The sequence below is a fragment of the Cygnus olor genome, chromosome 1 (genome assembly GCF_009769625.2).
Source record: "Cygnus olor isolate bCygOlo1 chromosome 1, bCygOlo1.pri.v2, whole genome shotgun sequence".
NCBI lineage: Eukaryota > Metazoa > Chordata > Aves > Anseriformes > Anatidae > Cygnus > Cygnus olor.
In genome coordinates, this window is record NC_049169.1 from 10633188 (window position 1) to 10656037 (window position 22850).

The window sequence follows — 22850 nt, forward strand, 5'->3', positions numbered from 1 at the left end:
TAAAGTTCATTCAGTACATGGGACCAGACTACAGCTTGTACAAATTACTGAGTTTTTATGGGTCCCTAATCATGACAGGGTATGTCAGTACTTTGTATAATTGAAGCTAGATAATTTGATGGGGCAATAAGATTCTAATAAAATACTTGTTACGTGTTTTAAGATTCTAATAAATACTTGTAATTGGATGGTAGATTAAACTCATGTATAAGGTAAGGTGTGTAGGGAGAAAGTATTTTCGGTATTGGTGGATTTCAGACTTACCTAGAACATCTTAAATAACATTGGAATTAGGGTTAAGCTTTCTAATGCATGATTGCAGTGCTTAAATTAGTATATAATATAAATTAGTATATAATATAGAAAATGGCATTCTTGAAAAGACTTTACATCTTTACTCAAGTATACATAAATTTCAAGTAAGTGCAAAAGCGTAGATATATAGAGAATTATATAGAGAAAACATGCATATAAAGAAAATAAAAAAGAAAGGCTTTGCTATGTGAAGAATCAGTGAAGACTAAAATGTATGTCTTTTTTTTGTTCTTCAGCGCCTCGCTAAAGAAGCAGAGAAGTATCAAGCATCTCATCAGTGGAGGGATGAGTTTGGGGTAAGTTTTTCTCCTTTTAACCTTCTCAGGATTTTCTTCGTTCTAATGTTAATTATATTCTTACAAACATGCTGTTTATACATCCACCACAGAAGGAATCTTTGCCTACAAGTGGACATTTTATGCAGTAGCCAGTGCCTCAGTCCAGGTCTCTAGAGAATAAAATGGACTTTACCCTTCATAAACTCAGAGGGAGTTTCACAGGCCCATAATGTAGTTCTGAGGTACACACAAAACATCTCTTTGTCTCACTGGACAAGGAATAATTATGGAGAAGACATCTCTGAGTGATAGCTCCTGTCAGTAAAGTGTGTGCTACTCCAAGCACTGAAACACAGAATCATACAAATGATTTTATTTTTTTAGTTGTTTTTATTTGGTAGGTAGAAGTTTAACAGAGAAGGATTTTGTTGTCTATGTACTAGTATATATTGAGTCATTGACTTCTTTAAGAATCCTTCTCTATACTTTAATATCTTCTCTTCAATATTCTGGTACTCATGAAAGAAACCCTGGTCAAATGCTAAATTATCTTCTTCAATCATTTCAGATTTTACTGAAAAACAAGTGAGACGATTGTAAAATGCACAACATTAGTTCTTTATTACTATTCAAGCCAAATTAATATTGTTCTGCATGATTATAAGCCTATTAATTTTAGGCTACAGTTCCCTGCTGTGTCAAAGTCATTTATTATGCCATTATTACTTGTTCCTTCAGAAATAAAAGCAGATGGTGCTTTTATGTGATTTTGCTACCAACCTAGACTGTTTGCACATCCACTTGCATCATACAGGCACACAGTTAAATGCACAATGCTTTCCTAAAGTGTCCTTACTGTTCCAGTGTTCCTCAGACACTTAAACATACAGTTCTGCACCCCCCTCCCCCCAAAAAAGCAACAAACAAACAAACAAAAACCACCAGCCCCAAACTCTAAGGTTAGGCCAAAATCAGATAAAAGTGACTGGCTTTCAGGAATGCAGAGGGTCTTGGATACAGCATGAATGCTTTTAAGTGTGATGTCTGCTCAGGCACAATTTCTAATATGTGGTAAAATACAGAATGCCTGTTCCATAGGGATGCAATAATGAGAATGCTACAGGAACCTTTCCTGCTTTCAATAGGAAACAAAACCTGCAGGTTTCATGGACTCTGTGCAGAACAGTGTGAATAAGGTCAGATGCCCCTTCTAATCATATCGCTTCTTACTGGGCACACTGGCATCACATCAACAACGCTGTCTCAGCTTTGTTTTTATTTTTACCCTTTACTTTCAGTAGGAGTCATTTATACCAGAGAAGCTTCTGGTCTCATCAGAATTCATTGCCAAGGAGAGAGCTCAAAGTAATTTTGAAATGTGATTTTTTTTATTAATGTTGTGGCTCAAGAAAAAGACTGTGGTTAAAAAAAAAAAAAAAGAAAAGCATTTGGATTTATAATAAAGTAACTGCAAACCAAGCTTGTGCTTTACTGTTTTGAAATTGGCTGAAAACACTGTGGACTATGTAATAACCTTGACATTAGGTTACGCAATTAAATTTCAAATAAATGTATTAGGGTTCTTATAATTTAATTTGCTCCATTTTTGCCAGAAGTAATCTTTCTTCTCTTCTCTTCTGGCCTACTTTCTAGAAAATGCCTGTTCAAATTAGCTTGCACACAGATCTTTCTGATAAACTTAATTTTCACTGGAAAATTCATTCTCCTAATGGCTGTGATGGAATATGGAAGATATACTAGAAAACTTCCTGCAGATGAGGGATCTTACAGATAGCCTTTCTTCTGATACTTCTCATAGCGTTATGAATGGTCCGCATCATGCTGTATGAGGTTTATTTCCTTTTTCAGGACTTGTTTTAGGGTGATGAAAGCCTTTCAAGCAGCACTGCACATAAGTCACTGTAGAAAGAAACTCTTTGGGACAGTCTCTAGTTCTAATGAGTACACGATCATCAATGTCCTTGACAGTCACATTGCAGCTGACATAAGTATTTTTAGGTGGCTGACAGATATAAAGATCATAATGGATTTCAGTGGTTTGCGTTGATAATTAAATGTCAAAATCATTTTAGTAATTACTAATTAAATTACTAAAAAGTACAAAACAATTCAAAGGAATATTAATTAAGAATACTAGTGAAGAATATTGAATGTCTTCTGAGTAAAAAAAAAAAAAAAAGGAAAAAAATTATTAATATTGGATTGCAATATGCGTTGTTTTCTGATTAAACACAAGGTCAATTAAAACATCTGAACCGAGGTTTCCCTCAACAGCCCTAGAAGAATACTTACATTAGAGAAGTATTAAGTATTTAGAGAACAGTTGTGTGAAGGCAAATCCAAAGTACTTAGCTTCAGGCAGACAAAGAAATGCCATTCTTTGCTTCCTACTTCATCAGCATTGCACAATTCCCTAGCTGCATGTACAGCTGGAGAAATAAAAACTACTTAAACGTTTTTAGATTAATGCAGTTACAAATCAGAGGTACAACCCAATATTGTTAAAAGAAACAGCCTTGTCAGTTTGAATTTTCCTGTGTATTGCAGAATGAAATGGTGGTATTCTTGACACTTGTGATGGTCCAATTACTTTGCTGGTGCAGAGATGCATGAAAAAAATTGTGTGCATGTGAATTGGAAGGAGGAGGGGAGAATTCTTTATGAAATAATTGCTGTTATTCCCCAAATGGATCTTCTACAATTACATTTGATACCACATTTGATTGCATTGCAATGGTTGGTTAACTAAAGCAATTTTGTTTCCAGTTGGGTTGCAATATTAATTGTACTTACACATGTATAAACATAAGGGATTTCTCATTTGTATTTTAGCGAGGAGAGTCTTTATGCATGGCCTATTAGCATCCACTTACTTATATGAAGACTGAAACTCAGACTTTTAGGAATTAATTATCACATTAAAATGCCACATGAAAAATCCTTTCAATATTCCTTATCTTTTAAACAATATAGTTTTACGTTCTTCTGTGTAAATGATGATTTCCTGAACTCTGATATTTCCAAGACAGCATTTGCTGTGAATTTAATGTGTAAGCGTGTGTTTATGGCCTTAAAAGTGAGACAGGAGGTCATAGAAATGGTACTTTGGGATTATGACTTTTTTTAATCAACATCGGTTGTGTAAAACTGTAGTGAAAAGTTGCTCAGCAAACAAATGAAAGATAAGAAGGATAAATGATATAAAACAAGTCTTCCATAACAAGAGTTGATATGTAGAGGTGACCTGCAGGAGCAGGGCAGTAGTAGACAGCTCATGACCTTTCCTGCAGATCAAAGATTTTAGATTTCAGGACTGTCGGTAACTTATCATGAACATTACAACAAAGCATCTTTGCATCAAATGCTTTGATGCTTTTTGCATCAAATGTTTTGATGCTTTGCAGCAAAGCATCATTGCATCTTAAAAGCTTCAACCAGAAAACAAACAAAATAACCAATTTTTTAGTGTTAGTACTGCTTCATTCTAGGGAGGCAGTTTATTAAAGATTGTCTTTTAAAAGAGAGATGTTCAGAGAAGGTAACAAACTATAGTATTTTTTTCTCTAATATCATTAAAGAGAGGATGTAGCTCTCGTAGTCCTCTTCAGCACAAAGGGCATTTGTGGGGAATTAAAATGTTCAGGTTTGGCTCCAGAACTGAGGTGTAGAACCAGTTCTCACAGGTGCAAAAAGTAGATGTGGGATCCTTTCCCAGTAATCTGTACTTAATAATTCTGTGAAAGTTTGAACAACGCGAACGATGGGCAAAGTGTCAAAGCTGTCTGTATCTTGACATAATGTTCTGATCCAAAACACTGTGAAATAAATCTTCCATTGATTTTGATTAATTTTGGATGAGGCCTCACACGTCTAAACCATATGTGACTTGGAAAAAAATATGCTGAATGATTGATTTCAATTGACAGGCAGATGGTAAAGGTCTTAGGGAAGATGATATTTTCTTCTCCGAAGGGCTGTGTGCCACCTTCACTTATGTGACATATAGCTTTGATTTCTGCATAATTTAAATTAAATGTGCCATATCTCACTGAAAGGAATGAAATACCTTTCTTCCGTCAGTGATTGTTTGGACCCTGACATCTTTTCACTCAGGGGACAGAGCTGTGTGTGTGCACGGTGAGGTGCAGAGGGAAATAAGAATGAATCACTTACTGAAACTGTGTGGTTTCAGGATTTTTTCTGATGTTTATCTGATACTTACTGCTCACACCTTTTTGATTTGTAATTTGTAAATTTTGTAAATTTACAAAAAAATGTAATTTTTTGTAAATTTGTAAAATTTTGTAAAAAAAAAATGTAAATTTGTAAAAATGTAAGTTTGTAAAAAAAAAAAATGTAAAAATTTGTAAATTTTGCAGGAACAAGCATTTCAGCAAGTTTTCAACAGTACTTTCTCTAACTGCTGTATTTCCTACCCAGTTTTTAGTATTTAAAAAACTGACCTCACTTTCCTAGGATTGCTGGAATTAGTAAGAAGACATCTTAATGTACAAGTTCAGTGTGAACACGCCTGTCCTGAAGCCTTTCTGGAGGTTTCTAGGTTTCATCAGATGAGTGCAGATTTTTTCCAGCATTCCATACTGGGAACAGGATCCCCCTGTCCCCTTGTCTGTCCCCAGCATCATGCCACTAATGTTCGGATCGTTTTCACAAGGTCTCACTGGTGCCCTCTGGTTTACAAATTTCTGGGAGACAATAGTTGTGTATAGAAACATGTCCAAAAGGAGGAAAAGAAAAAAAAAAAAAAAAGACAAAAACAACCTTTAAGGGTAATGCCTCTCGCTAGCTTGCCTGGAGTTTTCCTTTTATAGCTTCCTGTATTCCCTCAGATGATTCTGAGTCTAAAAATCATAGAATCATAGAATAGTTGAGGTTGCAAAGGGCCTTGAAGATCACCCAGTTCCAACCCCCCTGCCATGGGCAGGGACACCTCCCACCAGACCAGGTTGCCCAAAGCCCCATCCAGCCTGGCCCTGGGCACTGCCAGGGATGTGGCATCCACGGCTTCTCTGGGCAACTTATTCCAGTGAACACTTGAAATTCTTCAAGTGAAGAATTTCTTCCTTATATCTAATCTAAATCTACCCTCTTTCACTTTAAAACCGTTACCTCTTGTCCTTCTTTTTATGTGCCTTTTAAAAAATCTCTCCCCATCTTTCTTATAAGCCCTCTTTGAAGTACTGAAAGGCTGCAAAGGTCTCCCTGGAGCCTTCTACTGAACAACCTCAACTCTCTCAGCCATTTCTTATAGGAGGGGTGCTCCAGCCCTCTGATCTTTGTGGCCATCCTCTGGGCCTGCTCCATGTCCCTCTTCTGTTGGGGGCCCCAGAACTGAATGCCAGAGCTGAACGCAGGGCTCCAAGTGGGGTGTGACGAGGGCAGAGCAGAGGGGGACAATCCCCTCCCTTGCCCTGCTGGCCACACTGCTTTTGATGCAGCCCAGGATACAGCTGGCTTTCTGGGCTGCAAGCATGCACAGTGGGCTCATGTATAATTTTTCATCACTAAATCATAGGCTTCTTATAAAATCTGGGTTGCAACAGAAGAGTTCTTCCGTGCATTTGTTTCCCTATAAAGGATCTGTCTTTTGGGTTAGCATGATTAATCATTTGAACACTTACAGCTTTTGTCTTTATTTTCATTTTTTTCCCCACACAATAGGAATCTTAAATCAATTAGGAGCTTTTAGGTGGCAAATAGTAGCTTTACAATCAGAATCAAGATTATATGTAGGCAGAGTTCTTAAATGTGTAACTATAGTAGAGAGCTTTTCTGCTATATCTTTTGGTTATTTGTCGTCTCTTAATATCGTTATGTTGAGTATAGGTGTATATAATTTTGTAATACAAAGCTTTGAAAGAATCTCATGCGGGCAGCAGAGTACTTCACTGGTAGGGAACTAGCCAAAAAGGCTCTTAGAATAAAGAGATGAAACGGCTTCAATCACTGCGGAATCTTTCAAGCGCTATATTTTATCTGAAAAATCAAATATGGTAAAAGACATCTAATACGCTTTATTTACCAGGCAGCTCATTTAAAAAAAAAATAATAATAAAAAAAATCAGCTTCTGAAAAAGGGGTGGAGGGAAGGAACTGGAGGAAAGGGAAAAAAAAAAAAGTGTGATTTCTCATTATTAAGGCACTGTGTATATGCATTAATGCCTTCTTTTTGAATGATTCTTTAATGCACTTTCCAAACAAAAATCTTATTAAAAGCAGGATATGCTATTGTACTCAATTTATTAACACCCTGCAGGTTCTTATAGAGGTACAATATGTTAAGAGCTTTCTGCAGGCTGCTGTTGTGCATATTTTCTAAGAGTCTTTGTTGAATTTGTAACACAGATGAAGCTAATTAGTTTTATGATTCTATGTTTCACCTTCAAATTCAGTTGCTAATTTAAATTTGTAATAAATAATTCTCACCATTGCTTTACTATCCTAGGTGAATCAGTAAAATAAAATAATAAGATTTATTTTAAAATGATGCTGTTTTCTTTGTCTTTAAGCTTTTTTACCAAATATCATCACTTCAAAAACAATGGTGTTTTTCTTCTTGATCTATCCTTGCCAGTATAACTGGGCTCTTCTGTATGTCAGTTCCCCTCATTCCCCACTACAGTCATGTTGTCCTGGTCTTTTTTTTTTTTTTTTAATGCTGATTTAAGAAATGTGTTAATGTTTGTGGGAAAAGGAGTATGGACTTAATTCTGCTAATTTTGAATTACTAATTGGAGGATAAAGTTGGTTTTTTTTTATGATAGAAAAAATGGTAGAACATGCACAAAGAATTAATGGAGCAAGACACTAACATTCAAATATGATTTTCCATAATGGAGGCAGACTTCTAAAATATTTAGAAATTCAGAAGATATTACAAAGTTTAGATTCTTACTTCAGAGACAGAATGCAATTCATAATAGGAAACTTTGGCAGTTATTCCTTCCGATTTCCTAATTTGTTTAAAGAAAATTACACCCAAAATACTTCAAAGAGTTTAATGTCAAAAAGGGATAAAAGCATACAGATATGGGCTTGGGAATGTGCATATTATTTTATATTAGAAATAACACTTTTCTGAAATTCTGTGATAGGTGGGCTGGATTTTTTTCGTGAGTAGAAGTATTTGTGTTTGTCTTCATTCCATTGCCTTCTGTTTTTCAAATGACAAAACCTCAGGCTTTGATAGCTTATCTTGTTCTTTTGCCACAGGATTCTTTTAAGATACTAGATGAAAATTCAGGCTGTCTTTGTCACAACTCATCTTTAGAAAGAGCAAAAGGAGCTAAAGTTGTACTTGGAAGGCTTGGGTATTTAAAAGTTTGTAAAAGCATTTTCCGGACATTATGTACCTAAAGTATACCAAGAGTTGATGTTTTAAGAACAGTGGCTTGTGCAGTAGTTGGAAACAGAAATGTTTTGATGTCTATATTATTTTGCGGTTGGTATAAGTGTTAATACGAGCTTCATTCTGAATTGATTTAAAATACGCTGAGAGTAATAGTCAATCCTATTTTTAAGAGATGTGTTTTGCTCAAGGGATTTGGGAATTCTTATCCTTCTATCCCCTGTGCATAGTGTACTTCTGATTTTTCATAAAATTTAAACAAAAGGTGAAATTCTGGCTCTTCTATGTCCTGAAAATAATGAGTAGTAGTACAAGTAATGGCAGGTATTTCTGAGGGCTTGCCACAGAGCAGGAGATGCACATAACATGGAGCAGAGAGGCTCTTCAAAATGAGCAACATTATTCTACATCATTCAATGAAGCAATAATAAAATTCTGCCTGATTTGACCAGAAACGTGGTCTGTGCTAAGTATTTGTTTACTTTTCTCCAGTTCACTTTTGCTATCAGCTATGAGCAAATCAGGACTGCATAAATACATACACAAACAACTGTAGGTCTTGGTGGAGGGACATTAGGTTTTAGGAAATCTTGACAGCTTTTGGCCAACTCTGTAACTGCCTATAATTTATGTCTTCATGGAAAATGCTACCGCACTATTTTCATTTTCCCATTTGGTAGTCCCAAACTATACTTGCAATGAACTACTGTGTATTTTAACTGCCTTGAAAATATGAAACATAAATATAAAGATACGACTATTCTAATCTAGAGCAGATCTTTGCTTTTAAACATGGATGAATAACCCCTGATGAATAATTAATTCAGCTAGGATTCTCTTCTTAGTCCTGTGAGATTTGCTGCTTCTCTAGAGAGGAACTTCAGTTTTACATTTCTTAAGAGTTACACATGGGAACAGTAAAACTAAGGAGCCTGGCTCTATTGATATTTTTCAGTGTCTGCATATAATCCTGGTATTTTTTCCTGATAAAACTTTTTACGCTGTGTGAGTGATTTTTTTTTTCACTTAAAAAGTGAAAGAAAACTTCCAGCCAAAGTTTTCTACCAGACTGAATGATCTTCTATAAGCAAGTTTAATTTCACCCAATTTACTCTTGCTAACAACTTCACCCAGTGCAGTCACTCTACAACTTCTTGAGGAGGGCAAGTACAGAGGGAGGTTCCGGTCTCTTCTCTCTCGTAACAGAGGACAGGACACATGGAATGGCACAAAGCTGTATGGGAGAAAGTTCAAACTGGACATTAGGAAAAATTTCTTTGTTGCGAGGGCCGCCAAACACTAGAACAGGCTTCCTAGAGGGGTGGTTGATGCCCCGTGCCTGTCAGTGTTCAAGATGCATTTGGACAATGCCCTTAATTGTATGCTTTAACTTTTGTTTAGCCCTGAAGTGGTCAGACAGTTGGACTAGATGATCTTTGTAGGTCCCTTCGAGCTGAACTGTTCTGTTCTGTTCTATTCTAGGTGTAGTAATTTAGCTGACTTCTAGACTTCAAATACTACAAAATATGCATTGCTGAAATAGTAGTCTTGCAATAAGACCGAAATATAGTCTTGCCATAGCACTTCACCACTCAGATAGAACATTTTTGTTTTATTTAACTTGTATAGGCTGTCATTTTTCAGCAGGGCTGTGTTATGTCAGCAAAGGGTGTTACTTTCTTTTGTTGAGGGATACCAAGAGAAGAAAACACAGTCTGGACTAAGACATTTTGAGTACATCATCTAAACATCTGTTAATTGCAAACGATCATCGAATCACGGAATAGTTTGGGTTGGAAGGGTTCTTAAAGATCATCTAGTTTCAACTCCCCTGCCATGGACAGGGACGTCTTTCGCCAGATCAGGTTGCCCAAAGCCCCATCCATCCTGACTTTGAAGAATTCCAGGGAGGAGACTACTACTCTGGGCAACCTGTTCCACTGCTGATGGTTTGTTTCCAATTTGTCCACTGGCAGCTGACTTTGAAAAGAATATACTTTCCTTATTATAGGGGAGCATGGGACATAGGAAACTTAATTCAACAATTATTCTTATTTCAGCAATTGTATTTCTTTCCTCTGGCTTTCTGAAATCTCAGTTCACACTTTCGTAATTCTCCTTAATGGTGCTATTGAGAGCTGAGATGAAGTAGTCCTCAAGACTCGTAGAACCATAGCATATCCTGAGTTGGAAAGGGCCCACAAGGATCACTGAGTCCACCTCCTTTTGACCACCCAAAACCCAGACCCTATGCCTGAGAACATTGTCCAAACGCTTCTTGAACTTCGGCAGGCTTGGTGCTGTGCCCACTGCCCTGGGGAGCCTGTCCCAGTGCCCGGAGGTGTGCAGATTTAGAACTAGCCATTTCCTTCTCCTCTGAGCTGTTAAAACCAAGGTCTGTTCTCTGGGCAGAGTTGGGAAGAGCTAGAGAAAACGGGGAAAACTAGAACATTAAATCAGAAGTTGTCAATGAAGATCCAGGCTTCCTGCTCATGCTGCCTGGAGCATACGTGCAGCCTTGGGCTGAAACTGGTTTTAAGGGAGGGAATGTTTCCAAGGAGAGATTGGGGTTCTGTCCGTCCTACTGACAGCCAGCAGTCTGGTTTTCCACAGATTTGGTGCAGGCAAAGTGGGCTTTGAGTACATTTTGCAGCCCTTGCAGTCTAATGAGTTACATAGCTGGCTGCTGTGCCTGTACCTAGCCTGGCTCTGAGGGTATGGCTGCATTTTTATAGAAATGAGTGCACTTAAATAACTGACAAATAATATCTGATATCATTAGACGTCAGTTTCTAAAGTTTATTATACAGAGGTGGAACTAAGGGGAACAGGCATGCAGTCAGCAGCTATATCAGGGGGCATGGAGGGCTTCTAGTTCATTCAGAAGTTTGTTTATCTCCTTAGTTCTTTTCAGTTTGTTGGCATAAGCATCAAATTAATGGCAAGCAAAAAACCCTGTTGTGGTCCATGGACAAAAACAGAGATAACTTTTAATTTCATGCAGTTCTTAAGACACAGAACAAGAACTCTAATAGCAAGACATTGATACAGCTCTTAAATCACAGAGTTCTTCTGCATGAATTCTAGCATGCCAGTGTAATGTATCCAATAATTAGGGAGAAAAGTAATTATGTTTTGTGATGTAGTCCTTTTTCGTGTAGTGATTAACTAGAAAAGTCTTCATCATTTTATGTTAAATAGCAAAATGAATGACATTTTACAGCTGCTGGGTTGTCTCATCTACTAAACTGCTTCTGAAATAAGGTGTACTCATGGATCTTTGCTTTATAGCAGTGACTCAGTGCAAGACATGCACAAAATAGATGTCAAAGCTGAGTAATTAAATTATGATTCCTTCTGTTCTTTATTAATTAGGTGAGCATGGGATATTTCTTAAGCCTGGTAACTGCTGTCCACATTTCTTTTCCTTCTAAGACATTAGAGATCTAGCAAAATCATTTAAAGTAAAATCTTAATGAAGAGGGTAAGATTTGTCTTGGTAAAAGCACCATTAATATAATTAAAAGTCAATATGGCAGACACATTTGTTATGCCTGAGAACCAAAGCAGTCTGAAAAGATGACACGAAATGCTTTCAACTTTATTACCTTTTGTAAAGGTACTTTCTGCACTTAGAAGGAAATGGAGAGATTTGGCTTTTTTTTTTCTTAGTCCTCATGCAAGCTGTCTGAGATAAGTTATTGCTGTGATTTAGATACAATATAACCTCTTTTTTGTATATTTTAAATCTCTGTGGCTTTTTCTGCACAGACTTTAGGTTATTGAATTAACCAGGTAAAGAATTTATGCAGGCAGAGAATGAAATCAAATTATTTTAAAAAAATTTATTTAAGATATATTATTTACTTCACAGGTCAGTGTCAGGTATGTACGATGTGGTTCACAATTTGGATCAGACTTTCATAATTTAGATGAAAACTCCTGTGTTACACAGTATTGTAGTGCTATGCCAAAAAAAACTGTGTTTATTTTCCAAGCAGAAATGCAACATTATAATTTCTTTGTAGTTTAGTTTTTTTTTACATATGTAAAAAAAAGAGGAAAGAAAGGGATGCAAAAACCCCTCAGCCACTGCTATTTATGCAACTATCCAAAATATGAGCTTTTTTTTCTATTACAATGAGATTCTTAAAAGAGATTAATGTTATGTGTGGTTTTGCTTGGAATTTAATCCTAATGACTTTGTGTAATACATTCCTGGCCATATACTATTTTTTTTTTTATGATAAGATAAAAAGAGAAGCTATTAAACTCATTTCAAAATCTCATGTCTTCAAGTTTGCCCAGTGCATGGTTTAAAAAACATATATGTATGTATTGAATACATATATATAATACATACACACACATATATATGTATAAATAAAATATGTAATTTCCTCTAAGGTTCTTTTGCAGATTTGCTGGCATTGGAGAGCTGATATACTGTCTGTATTTTTTGTATTTTAGTTATTTTAGAGCAAGAGATGTAAATAATGTAGCCTAGTTCATTCCATTGTAGCACCTACTTAAGTATGAATTCAGAATAACAATGCCAATGTCCTGCAAAGCTGATGTCCAAAAAAAATTGCTTAACTAGGCTCCTGTACTGTACTGGTCCCAGTATTTACAATCTAGATAAAATCTACGATCAGTTTTGACAATTTCTACTTTTTTTATTCTTAAGTTCTTTCATCAACTAATGAAAGTAATGGTGAATAAATTAAAATAAACGTACTTTGCTGTTTTAATTAAACAGATTAGATAGTGTGATACAGAGGTTAATTAGCTGCTAACAAATTCATTTCATTTTCCCACCTGGAAATCTTCTTTTTAATCAATTGCATTTTGCGTTATAAAAAGAAGTCATTCTCAGTTGCTTATGCTTTGGGGAAGTTACTATGATGAGAAGATTAGAAGTTTCCTGAACATTTTGGAAGAATATATTTACCAAAAACCAAAATGTATTTGAAAGATTTTTGTCTCTTACAATCATGTCTAGCCATCCTGCTTTTGACTTACAGGAATGGAGCGAAAAATACAAGATAGTTATTTGTATGTCTTCATATATATGTAACTAGTTCTTTTAAATTCAGTAACTGCTAAACTCCTCTTCGTTATGTACACATGCATGTACGTAAAATTCTATTTCTTTTTGTCATTCTTTGGGGAGATAGTAAGAATATTGAGGAAGGTTTGACTGGTAGAAGGAGAGGGAGAAAATGGTGTTCTAAATTGTTAACTTTTGTTATTCATCTACCAGGTCAGAGGGATATTATAAATCTTTCTTCCCAAAGAGGAGTGGATTTTTTGGAGATTGTATGCACTGGGAGTACAGTAGCATTATTCATAACTTCCTGTTAATATATAATGAAAAATATGTTCGTACTGAACCTGTTCTAGAGGGTGTTCAGTGAATTTAAGTTCAGATTGAAGTAAAATGGTTTGAAAAAGTCCTTGGACATGGACTGAAGAGAATAGTGTGAAAATTTGATGGTATTTGCTATGCTGCCTCTATATCATAATTTTCTTTTATATATATATATGGAACAACCATTTTAAAAATTCAGTGAAGGGGATTGAAGCCATTTCAAAGCTGTTTTCAAATGGTTGCATGATTAGAAAATACCATAATAAATTCTTAAAATAATGTAAATGATATAAGAGCAAGAGTCCCGTATCCTGCCCTGTTGGTTAATAAGATTTGCATCAGGGAATCCTACCACTGGTTCTTCGAATCCTCAGTGTGAAGAACTGAAGCTTTATTAATGTCTGTAGCCTTATTTTTGTCATACATCGCTGTTTTTCTGAATACCTCCTTTTGGAGGGGGAAATAACTATCCATCCCAAGGATTTTTAATTTTTTTTTCCCAGAATCTTACCTTAGATATGGCCCTTCTGGCTGGTAGTTTGGCTATTAAGTACATACATGATGAAAGTAAGCAAATAATGCATTTTGTTTCTAAAATTAATTGCTGCTTTTTACTTAAGAGAAAACCAACAACACACAAACAGATTGCTGCTAGAAAAACAACTGACTTTCCCAATACAAAGCCTCTTGCTCTGTTTCACCTCTCCCATTAAAGTCTATGAGGGAAATTCAATTTTCAGAATACAGGTAAATTTCCTCGCTTTGATCTGCTGAAAATACATAAATAAACAAATACAAAGAAATAACTATGCAACTTTTAAGTCCTGCTGCCAAGTGATGCCCATGCTATGCTCTCCAAGTTATTGTTGATTTGTGGTGCTTACTAAACTTACCTGCTCTCTGAAAAAGTAAACAAAACAATTCTTTATGGAAATGTTTACTTCATTGTCTAAGCTGTGTAAGTGTAATTAAGGTACAGCTCTTTTCAGTAGCCTGCTGCTGTTAGTATCTGCTGCATAAGGGTTTCAGTTCAATATGAAAATGAGCAGTACAGTAGGTACAGGGTTGCATAGACAGCTGGGGAAAGGAAATTTGGTAGTTTTAGGTACAAATAAGTTTATATTAACATGTCCAGTGTTTATTGGAAAGAGAAAAGTACTCTGTAAGAATTCTGTTCTTAAGAAAAAGGAAAGTCTACAGTTTGAATTAGTGCTGGAAGTCTTGAAGGCACTGCCACTGTGTGTCAGCTACAGAGTTATTTTTTTCCATTTTGTAGGTACATACATACTCACCAAATCTGGTACCAAAAGAAGGTGATTAATAAATAGAAAAAAAAAATTTGAATTTCTTCTTAACTATAAAAGAAAAAAAATCTTCTGTTGTAGGAGTGTTGCAACAGAATTCTGAAAGGATAAAACTGTAAAATTATGTGGTTTCGGCTTTTTCCCCCATATACAATCCCTGTGATGTGCTGAATTGGAACTGTAGAGTGGTTAATGTTTGGAAATATGTTTGCATAGTAATGTTTATGGCTTTGGTGTAGATCAAAATCTTCTTGAAGAGATGTTTTCAGTTTGATTAACTAAAACAACAGCCATGCTGTGACATAATCGACTATGTCTGAGGGTAGTAGCAATATGATTTTATGTCATTGAATCTTCAGTCATTAAATATTCATGAAGTATTTGGCCTTTGATGTTTCAAAATAAAAACTAAGCCACTGGTTGCCATGCTTTGTCGGTTTAGTCCGTATATTTTTACTGCAGCTGGTGAAAATCCCCAATGTTAGAAACAATTAATTCATAAAGGTAAAGCTATCCTTACTAATGTTATACTACCAGTTAACTTCATGTCCAGCAGAATTGTTTTCTGATTGCAGGCCATTGAGGTCTAGGATGACCTTATGCAGAAATTATTCATGGAGTTTGTTGTGTTATTTCAGAAGAATGGGCAACTCCTGTATAGAATCTGATTTGGGTGTTTGTTTCTCTGACATTTTCTCATTAACATAGGGGTGGTATTCCATTTAACCTGACACATTCAACCAATTTTGTCTTTTAATCCTAAAGCCAAATTGAAATTAGTATTTTAAATGAATTCTTAATGTTTTAAGGATGTATCATCCTGATAGCCTTAGTAGTCCAATGACAGCTTCTTATAAAAACTGTTATGGTGAAAAATATCTAAAGGTTGAGGAGTTTTGTTTGACATGGAAAAGTTGTTGTTATTCTTTACTGGCAGAGTTTATGTAATACATTCTTCAGATCTGAAGACAGGAGTAGTCATTTTAGTGCATTTTATGCTGCTTTTTGAGATTTTGCATGCAACTTGATATGCATGATTATGCATATATGAGGCTGTGTGAACATGCTGTATATAAACCAACTTCTTACTCAGCTTTACCGATTATAACTTGTACAAGACAAATTAAATCAAGCATGTTTAAAATCAACATATAATTGGGTACTGTAACAGTGAGAAAAGGAACACAGGACAATAGCTGCAAAGACATTAAGAGGAAATTCTTCACTGTGAGGGTGGTGAGGCCCTGGAACAGGCTGTCCAGAGAAGCTGTGGATGCCCCATCCCTGGAGGTGTCCAAGGCCAGGCTGGGTGATGCAGATGCAGGGTGCTTGCTCTAGGCAGTGGCTCAGTACCGAAGGAGCTGGTTCCACTTCAGTGTTTGGCTTTCCCGGTGTGTCAGACATCAGCTTGGCGATGTTTCCATATGGTCTGTATTACTGGTTGCTCTACAGACAGGCGTTGTCATGGGCTGCCAGTCAAATCGGTCTGTTATTGTAGTTCACCAGCATTTCCTGTGTTCTCGTGTCATCCACTGATGCATAGCCTGTACCAAGGTGCGTTACTGCCGTTGTCTGTGCTGCCACGTGCGTTATGGCTCACCACACACAGCCCATTAGCTTTGTGCTGTTCGCTGTGGCTCTCACTGTACTCGGTTACTCAGTTCTTGATCCAGGCAAGGTCATGATGCTCCTGTGACCTGTAAGTATCAAAAATTGTAATAACATAAAATATGATCTATCTGTAACAAGTATTTACTGGTAGAAGTATGTTAATATTTTCCCAGCCATATGGCATTAAAAATATCATGATCTGGCAAAATAGCATCTCTCAACTACAGTCCAATATCTGCCGGAAAACTATTCAAATATATTTTGCATTTCTTAAATACATTCTGTCTTACTGTATTCACAAAATTTTCTGATTTGGTTTTATCTTCACTGTGTAAGTACAGTTTTATCTTCACAGTGTAAGTTTTTGAAGTTTAGTTGAACCATTTACATTAAATATATTTCACAAAATGTATTGGTAATTATTGTGAGAAAACAAATATTGGTTTTGTGATATGGTATCTTCTAATTCACTAAGAACTCAGAGCTGAAAATACTGCAATATTGTTGCATTATTATGCAAAAAATAATGTAATATTTTTTTCTAAATGAGAAAGAATTTTAGTCCACAAGCCCTATAACTATACTGTTCACATGGCCAGGACAAAGGAAGGAGAAGGGAAGAGGAGGTGAGAACCGAGATGGAGTCCATTCCTTTTGCTTAACTGATTCAATATATTTGATATTTGATAGGAGATGGGAAAGTTTGATTTAAATATATTCCAGAGGAAAAGGAAATCGAACTGAGGTCTTGCATATTATCAGTATGATGCATTAAAAATGAAAAATCCAGCCTCTACTTCCAGATGGAACCCAGAGGGGACCAGTGGAACCTAAATGAGGAACCTAAAACCAGGAAAGCAATTGGTGCTCTTGCATTTTCTGTGTAGCACAATCAGGAGACTTGGAAAATCGATTTCACTACACCATTGTGGCTCAAGTGTCTCAAGTTGTAGGGGTGAGAGGGTTCGGTTTATGGGTTCTGTTATTGGTAGGGCACCTCTGCAAACTTTGCAGAGGTGCAAAGCCTGTGGTTCTTCAAAGGTCTGTATGGAAACAGACTATTAAGGAATCTAGAGAATAGTAAAGGTGAAAACTCAGGTAGTTCCAGAATTTTGGATTCTTCCAAGTTTAGACATCAATGAATTTATTTATCATAGCATTAATTAATTTATTTATCATAGCATTTAAATGAGGTGTCTAAACTCTGTTCACCATCCACACTGCAATGTTTGGGTCTCGCATCGAATTAAAGTCCTTCAGAATTGGTGTCAAGGTCTTGTACGTGCATTTTTTTTGTACTGTATATTACATTATATATTTTATTTATAATCTGTGTTTGTAGATTACTTTTACCTGATAAATTATCCCTTTATGTTAGGGTTGTATGTTTTAATCACACTCAATCTAGCATGCAGGTTATTAATAAATAGATCAATTGTTCTGATGTATCCTTGGATGGACAGAATGTGTCCATCTCATGTAAACTGTCTATAAATTGGAAGGTTCCCAGGCTGATAATCTCAGTGAAGGAAAAAAGCAGATGAATGCTGAATGAATTGATCTCATCTTTAAAAATAAAGAGTATTCTATGACAAAGAGCATGCAGTGCCTTTAATCCTCCTTTATGTTATCTCCTGTAATCTTCACCTTCATTTCCTTATTCCAATTATTAGTCCCAGTAGAATCTTGAGAAGAGTCATTTACACAAATCCAGATGGAAAAGGCTTATCATAAATTACAGTGCAGACCTGGAAGTTTTTAATTAGTGTATGGAATTTAATATTGTGAGAAACTTGTTCTTAAATCAAATGATATTTCTGGGAAAAATGTCTAACCCAAGTGAGTCATTTGCCAAAATTATGAGTGGTAGACAGAAATATTGTATAGGGGGACTGGGATGTTGTTGAACTGTTTTACATTTGTCAAATCTTTATTAAAAAGTAGTTTGATTTTTTAAAAAAATCTTGTTTATAAGTCCTGTTTTAAATACAATTTCCAACCCATTTCTTACATCCAATTTTCAGACATAGTAGTTGTCTGAAATTTACTATTTTGCTGGATTTCATGCTCACTCTGAAGATAGGAGGTAAGTTGATATTCCTGTTCACAGAAACAGAAGGAAAAAAATAAGTTATTAGCTGGTAACCTCTTTATTTTTCATGTGCCTTTTTATCTTATGTAAAGTTATGAAGCTGTAATTAGAGGTTGTAGTAGTCACCATTCTTTCTTTTTTCCCCCATTTGTAGGGTTTTATTCTCTAACGTTACTCCATTTGGAAACAAAAGTACTTTTTTTATTTGTGGTAGGCTACATGAGCTTTCTTTTCTGAAGAGGCTAATTGTGCCTTAAACTGCATGTCAGACTGTATAAGGGATTAAACTAAAACTAGATGGATTATTTGTTGAGGATTTATTAGGCTGGTTTTAAATCTTAATTATCCTAAAGGTATTAGAGTGATCTTTATTGTTTTTACACAGCTTTGTGCAAGGGGATACAAGAAAGTTAAAGCAAATGGATTTTACCAGCACTTAAGGAAATATTTTTTAGTGTCGTAGGCATTTATACTAATTTCATCCTCCAAGTGTTCAGCTGATCAGTGTGTCTATGGAAGAGAAAATATAACAGTATTATTGGTATTTTTATTGCTGGGTACTCAGCAGTAAGACTCCTAGTTCTTTCCCTGGTGCTCTGTGTCTTTTCAAAGTATTTGAGACTACATTGTGATTTTAAAATGTTCTCCAAATTTGTATCTGTAATTTTCAACATGTAATTTAAAAATAAATAGTCAAAAGTAAAAAGACTGCACGTCATTCTGCTTGAAGGAGAAAAGCTGATGAAGCTGCAACCAAATAAACAATCTTTAGAAACAGTTGGGCTTAGTGCTGAGCTGTAACTACCCAACTCTGCATGCAGATGCCAGCATCTACTTTTGCATTGTGCATGTTTACAAGGCAGTGTCCACCTCTAAGCAGTACCTGTATTTATGCATCCAAAACAAGCCTATACATTGGATAACATCAATCTGAAGGAAATCAGAAATATGTTTGATACATGGTTTGATTTTTCTTGCTTTTTATGTCTTACCTGCAGAACAGAAAAATCCGTGTAGGTATCATCATTATACTAGCAGGTTAACTGCAATACCAAGGTGTTTTTATACACTATCTGGTTTGGGTTGCTTTAGCACATTCTGTATTAAATACCTAGAGATTATGGGGAAAATGTTGTTTTAAAGCAATTAAAATGATTGTATTCATCCTTAGTTTTGTATTTTTAAATGTGCACTGATAATTTTGCAATACTATATATTTACAATATAATCTAAGTCCTTATTCCAAAAGTCCTTCTTCCAAAGTCATTCTTCCAAAAACTGAGCTTCAGGACTATATTTCTAAATTTCTTCTTTCATGAACAGAAGCAGTAGTGAGTATTTACACCTTTCTCACAGCATTAGGAAATATGACATAAAGGGGAAAACAACAACAACAACAAAACCAACCTAGGATATTTACATTCTGTTTTACGCTTGTGGAAAAAGTGTGCAGTATTACCTGATGGCAGAGTGGTGCAGAAGTGTTTAATAACAGGAAAATTCAAATTATATGTGTCAAGGAGTTAATAAATAACTAAACTACTTCCTTGAGAACCAGCAGCAGAGCAATTTGTTCTTGCCATCCTTAAGTGGTTAAGTTATGAAAACTTGTCCACTAAAGGTATAATTGATCCATGAATCTAATTTGTGAACTGTACAGCACTCAGGGTGTTGTAGTGCTGTGTGTTTTGTTTTCTGTAGTAAAAGCAGTGAGATATGACCAATGACAGTTTTAGTTTATGCATTGTATAGGTAATATCTTCTTGCAGGACAATGAACTACAAGACGTAGTGTAACAAAGTATCTAATCATATTGGGGGGTATTTTAATTAACTTGTAAATGTATCATGCAACTGAAGCATAAATTTTTAATAGATATTTTAAAATTCTTGTTTAGTCCAGTTGAAGTAGATAGCAATGCCATGCCACCTTAAATCCAAGTAAACACATAAAAATATAAAAGGGGGGAATATAAATGTGACAATAGAGAATTGTTTCATATAAGTATGTAAACATAATTGTATACAATGTTAAAAATCCTATGCATTAAGTGATTCTGTGAGAATGTGTACTGTGAACATGAGCAATGGGAATGGAGTGGGGAAGTAAATTGCTGTCTTCATTGTAAGTAAAAGAGAGAACCTAATAGAATTGTGCTTATAGGAAAATGCAAAAAATTTTTAAAATGCAAGCACTAATATATATAATAGCCAGATAAATATGTCTGTAATACTTTTTCCTGATATTATCTTTCGTGAACAAAATTTTCTAGGGAAATACTTGCAGAACGGCTGTAATGACATAAGGAGGCATGGTGAGAGGAATATGCCTTTTTCTTTGCCTTCTGAATTGAAACACTGAAAGATCTTTATTAATTATTATTATTATTTTTTAATTTAACAGATCATTGTGTGATCAAAACACACATGCTATCGTTTCCAGTTAGTACCGCTCAGGGTTGGTTCTTCAGCAGTTTAAAATGTTTTTTTGTGGAAATTAATCAGAGATTTTTGAACAGATAGTAGTATTTATAGAGTTGTTGTTGTTTTATATGACCATGTATAGAGTAAAGAGGATTCCAAGGAAATTTAATCTTCTGCCTCTTTCAACTTACTTGAAGGCTTGCACAAGCTTTTCATGGTCTTCTCTTTATAACAATCAAGTAACAAGTGGTGATGGTTACAGGTCATGCCAAAGATGGAAGGAATTTCCTCCTATGTCTGTGACACATTATGAGTTCTGGCTTAGTTACCCAGATACTGATATGAAACCCATTGTCTTATAACTGAGAATAGAACAGTGTTTTGGTAGAAAAGGGCATTTTGAGGAAAAAGGAAAGAGGATAAGTTTGTTAACAGCATTTACCTCGTATTGACATTTAACTCATCTATGATATATTTCATGTTTGCATCTCAAAAAGGTCACAAAGGAGAATGAACGATATCATTAATTATGAAGTGAGAAGAAAAATCATTTATAAAGGTGAAATGCATTAAATTGCATGCCACAAAACTTTTTAGTGCAAGTAATAATTATCATTGGCTTGCCCACTTGAAAAATGATTACTGAAATCATGTTTCCTGTTGGTATTTATACAAAATAGAAATTTGTGGTGAACTTTTTGTTTACATACAAACAGTCTAAAAGTATTGCTTATCACCAACAGAACTGAAAATATAAATTAAGGCTATTTTTAGAGGTTACCAGGCATTGCCTATTTTAAACAAGCTGCTTGGCATGAAGGAAGGTAGATGCTGCTTCTTTATTTACAATTAATGGGTCTTAAAAAAAAAAAAAAAAAAAAGTACACATATATCTTTCATAAAAAATGAACATGACAATTACTTTCATTCAAAAAAGTATAACAAAAACTATAAGGCATACTATAGCACATATTTATTGGAAAACTATTACAGTGAACATAAATCTTTAAGGTTTTTAAATGGTTCAGAAATATTTCAAGGGAAAAAAAAACATAGGAAATACCAGAATTTTCGAACTTCAGTAGATATGCTGAATAGATTTGCTGCTTTATTTGATAATAATCTTACTGATTTGGTAATAAATTTGTTTGAATTATATGGTACCGTTTCCACAGAGTTCCTACATTCTATTGTACACTACAGACTCTCCTGTGATATGTTTTCCCAAATTTTTATTGTGCTTTGGAGGGTGAACAAAACAATAAAAAGGTGTGCAACAAATACTTAACCCACTCAGCAATACCCATGTGTTGAATCTGTTGCCTGCTAGATTTTTTTTTTGTGCGTAAACCACCTAATTGCATAGTGAAATCTTTATATGTCTGTAAATGAAACAGTTTACAGTAGTCTTTTATAAGCTCTGGATTTTATCCAACACCATGTGTACTTTTCTAGCTGTTTGTATGACTCATGTAACTTCTAAGGGAAGAAATATCAAATGAATGAAGTTAAACATATGAATGGGAAATGCAAAGTCTGATTCTGTCATGTTTCAAAGAGAATCCATACAGAATTGCAAGTTTAGCTTAAAATATATTTTAGTACAAAATGTTTCTAGTGAATTTAATGCACTTCTTTCTAAACTAATAGATTTACTTTTCCTTTTCTTCTTTTACAGAATAATGATATAATCTATTACAATGCAAAAGATGATCAGAATGATGTAAGTAGTATGTTTCTTTTTTTTCATTGCCTATAATCTCAGAAAATTAAGGGATTTAAAAGATTAATAAAACATGAAAATCAACATATAGATATTTTGCAGCAGTAAGAAACCAAGAAACTTAGAAGCTTCTTTAAAATTTCCTTGAGAGACAGATAATATTTTATGTTTCAGTTCTAAAGGTCTGGCTTCCATCAAACAGTATTCTGAGTTACTGATCAGGGTATGTATTGGAAGAAAAAAAAAAGATTCTGACAGCAGAATCATTCACCTTTTGAAATGTAATATAATCCTAATTATAGGATAAGAGAATCAAAATGATAAATGTAAATAATTTACTTTA

At 35.0% G+C, this 22850-nt stretch overlaps 1 protein-coding gene across 10 annotated transcripts in view; it reads left to right on the top strand.

Annotated features, from left to right (window-relative positions):
• Nucleotides 1–22850, top strand: part of CACNA2D1 (calcium voltage-gated channel auxiliary subunit alpha2delta 1) — a 405950-nt gene that overhangs the window by 194381 nt on the left and 188719 nt on the right. For all 10 annotated transcript variants that reach the window (XR_005817136.1, XM_040548370.1, XM_040548379.1 and 7 more), the window contains exons 4-5: nucleotides 552–611; nucleotides 22463–22507. Coding sequence is in view for 9 of the 10 variants with exons in the window: in XM_040548370.1 (XP_040404304.1) it covers nucleotides 552–611; nucleotides 22463–22507 (105 nt within the window). In the remaining variant the exon portion in view is untranslated. The remainder of the gene's footprint in view (nucleotides 1–551; nucleotides 612–22462; nucleotides 22508–22850) is intronic.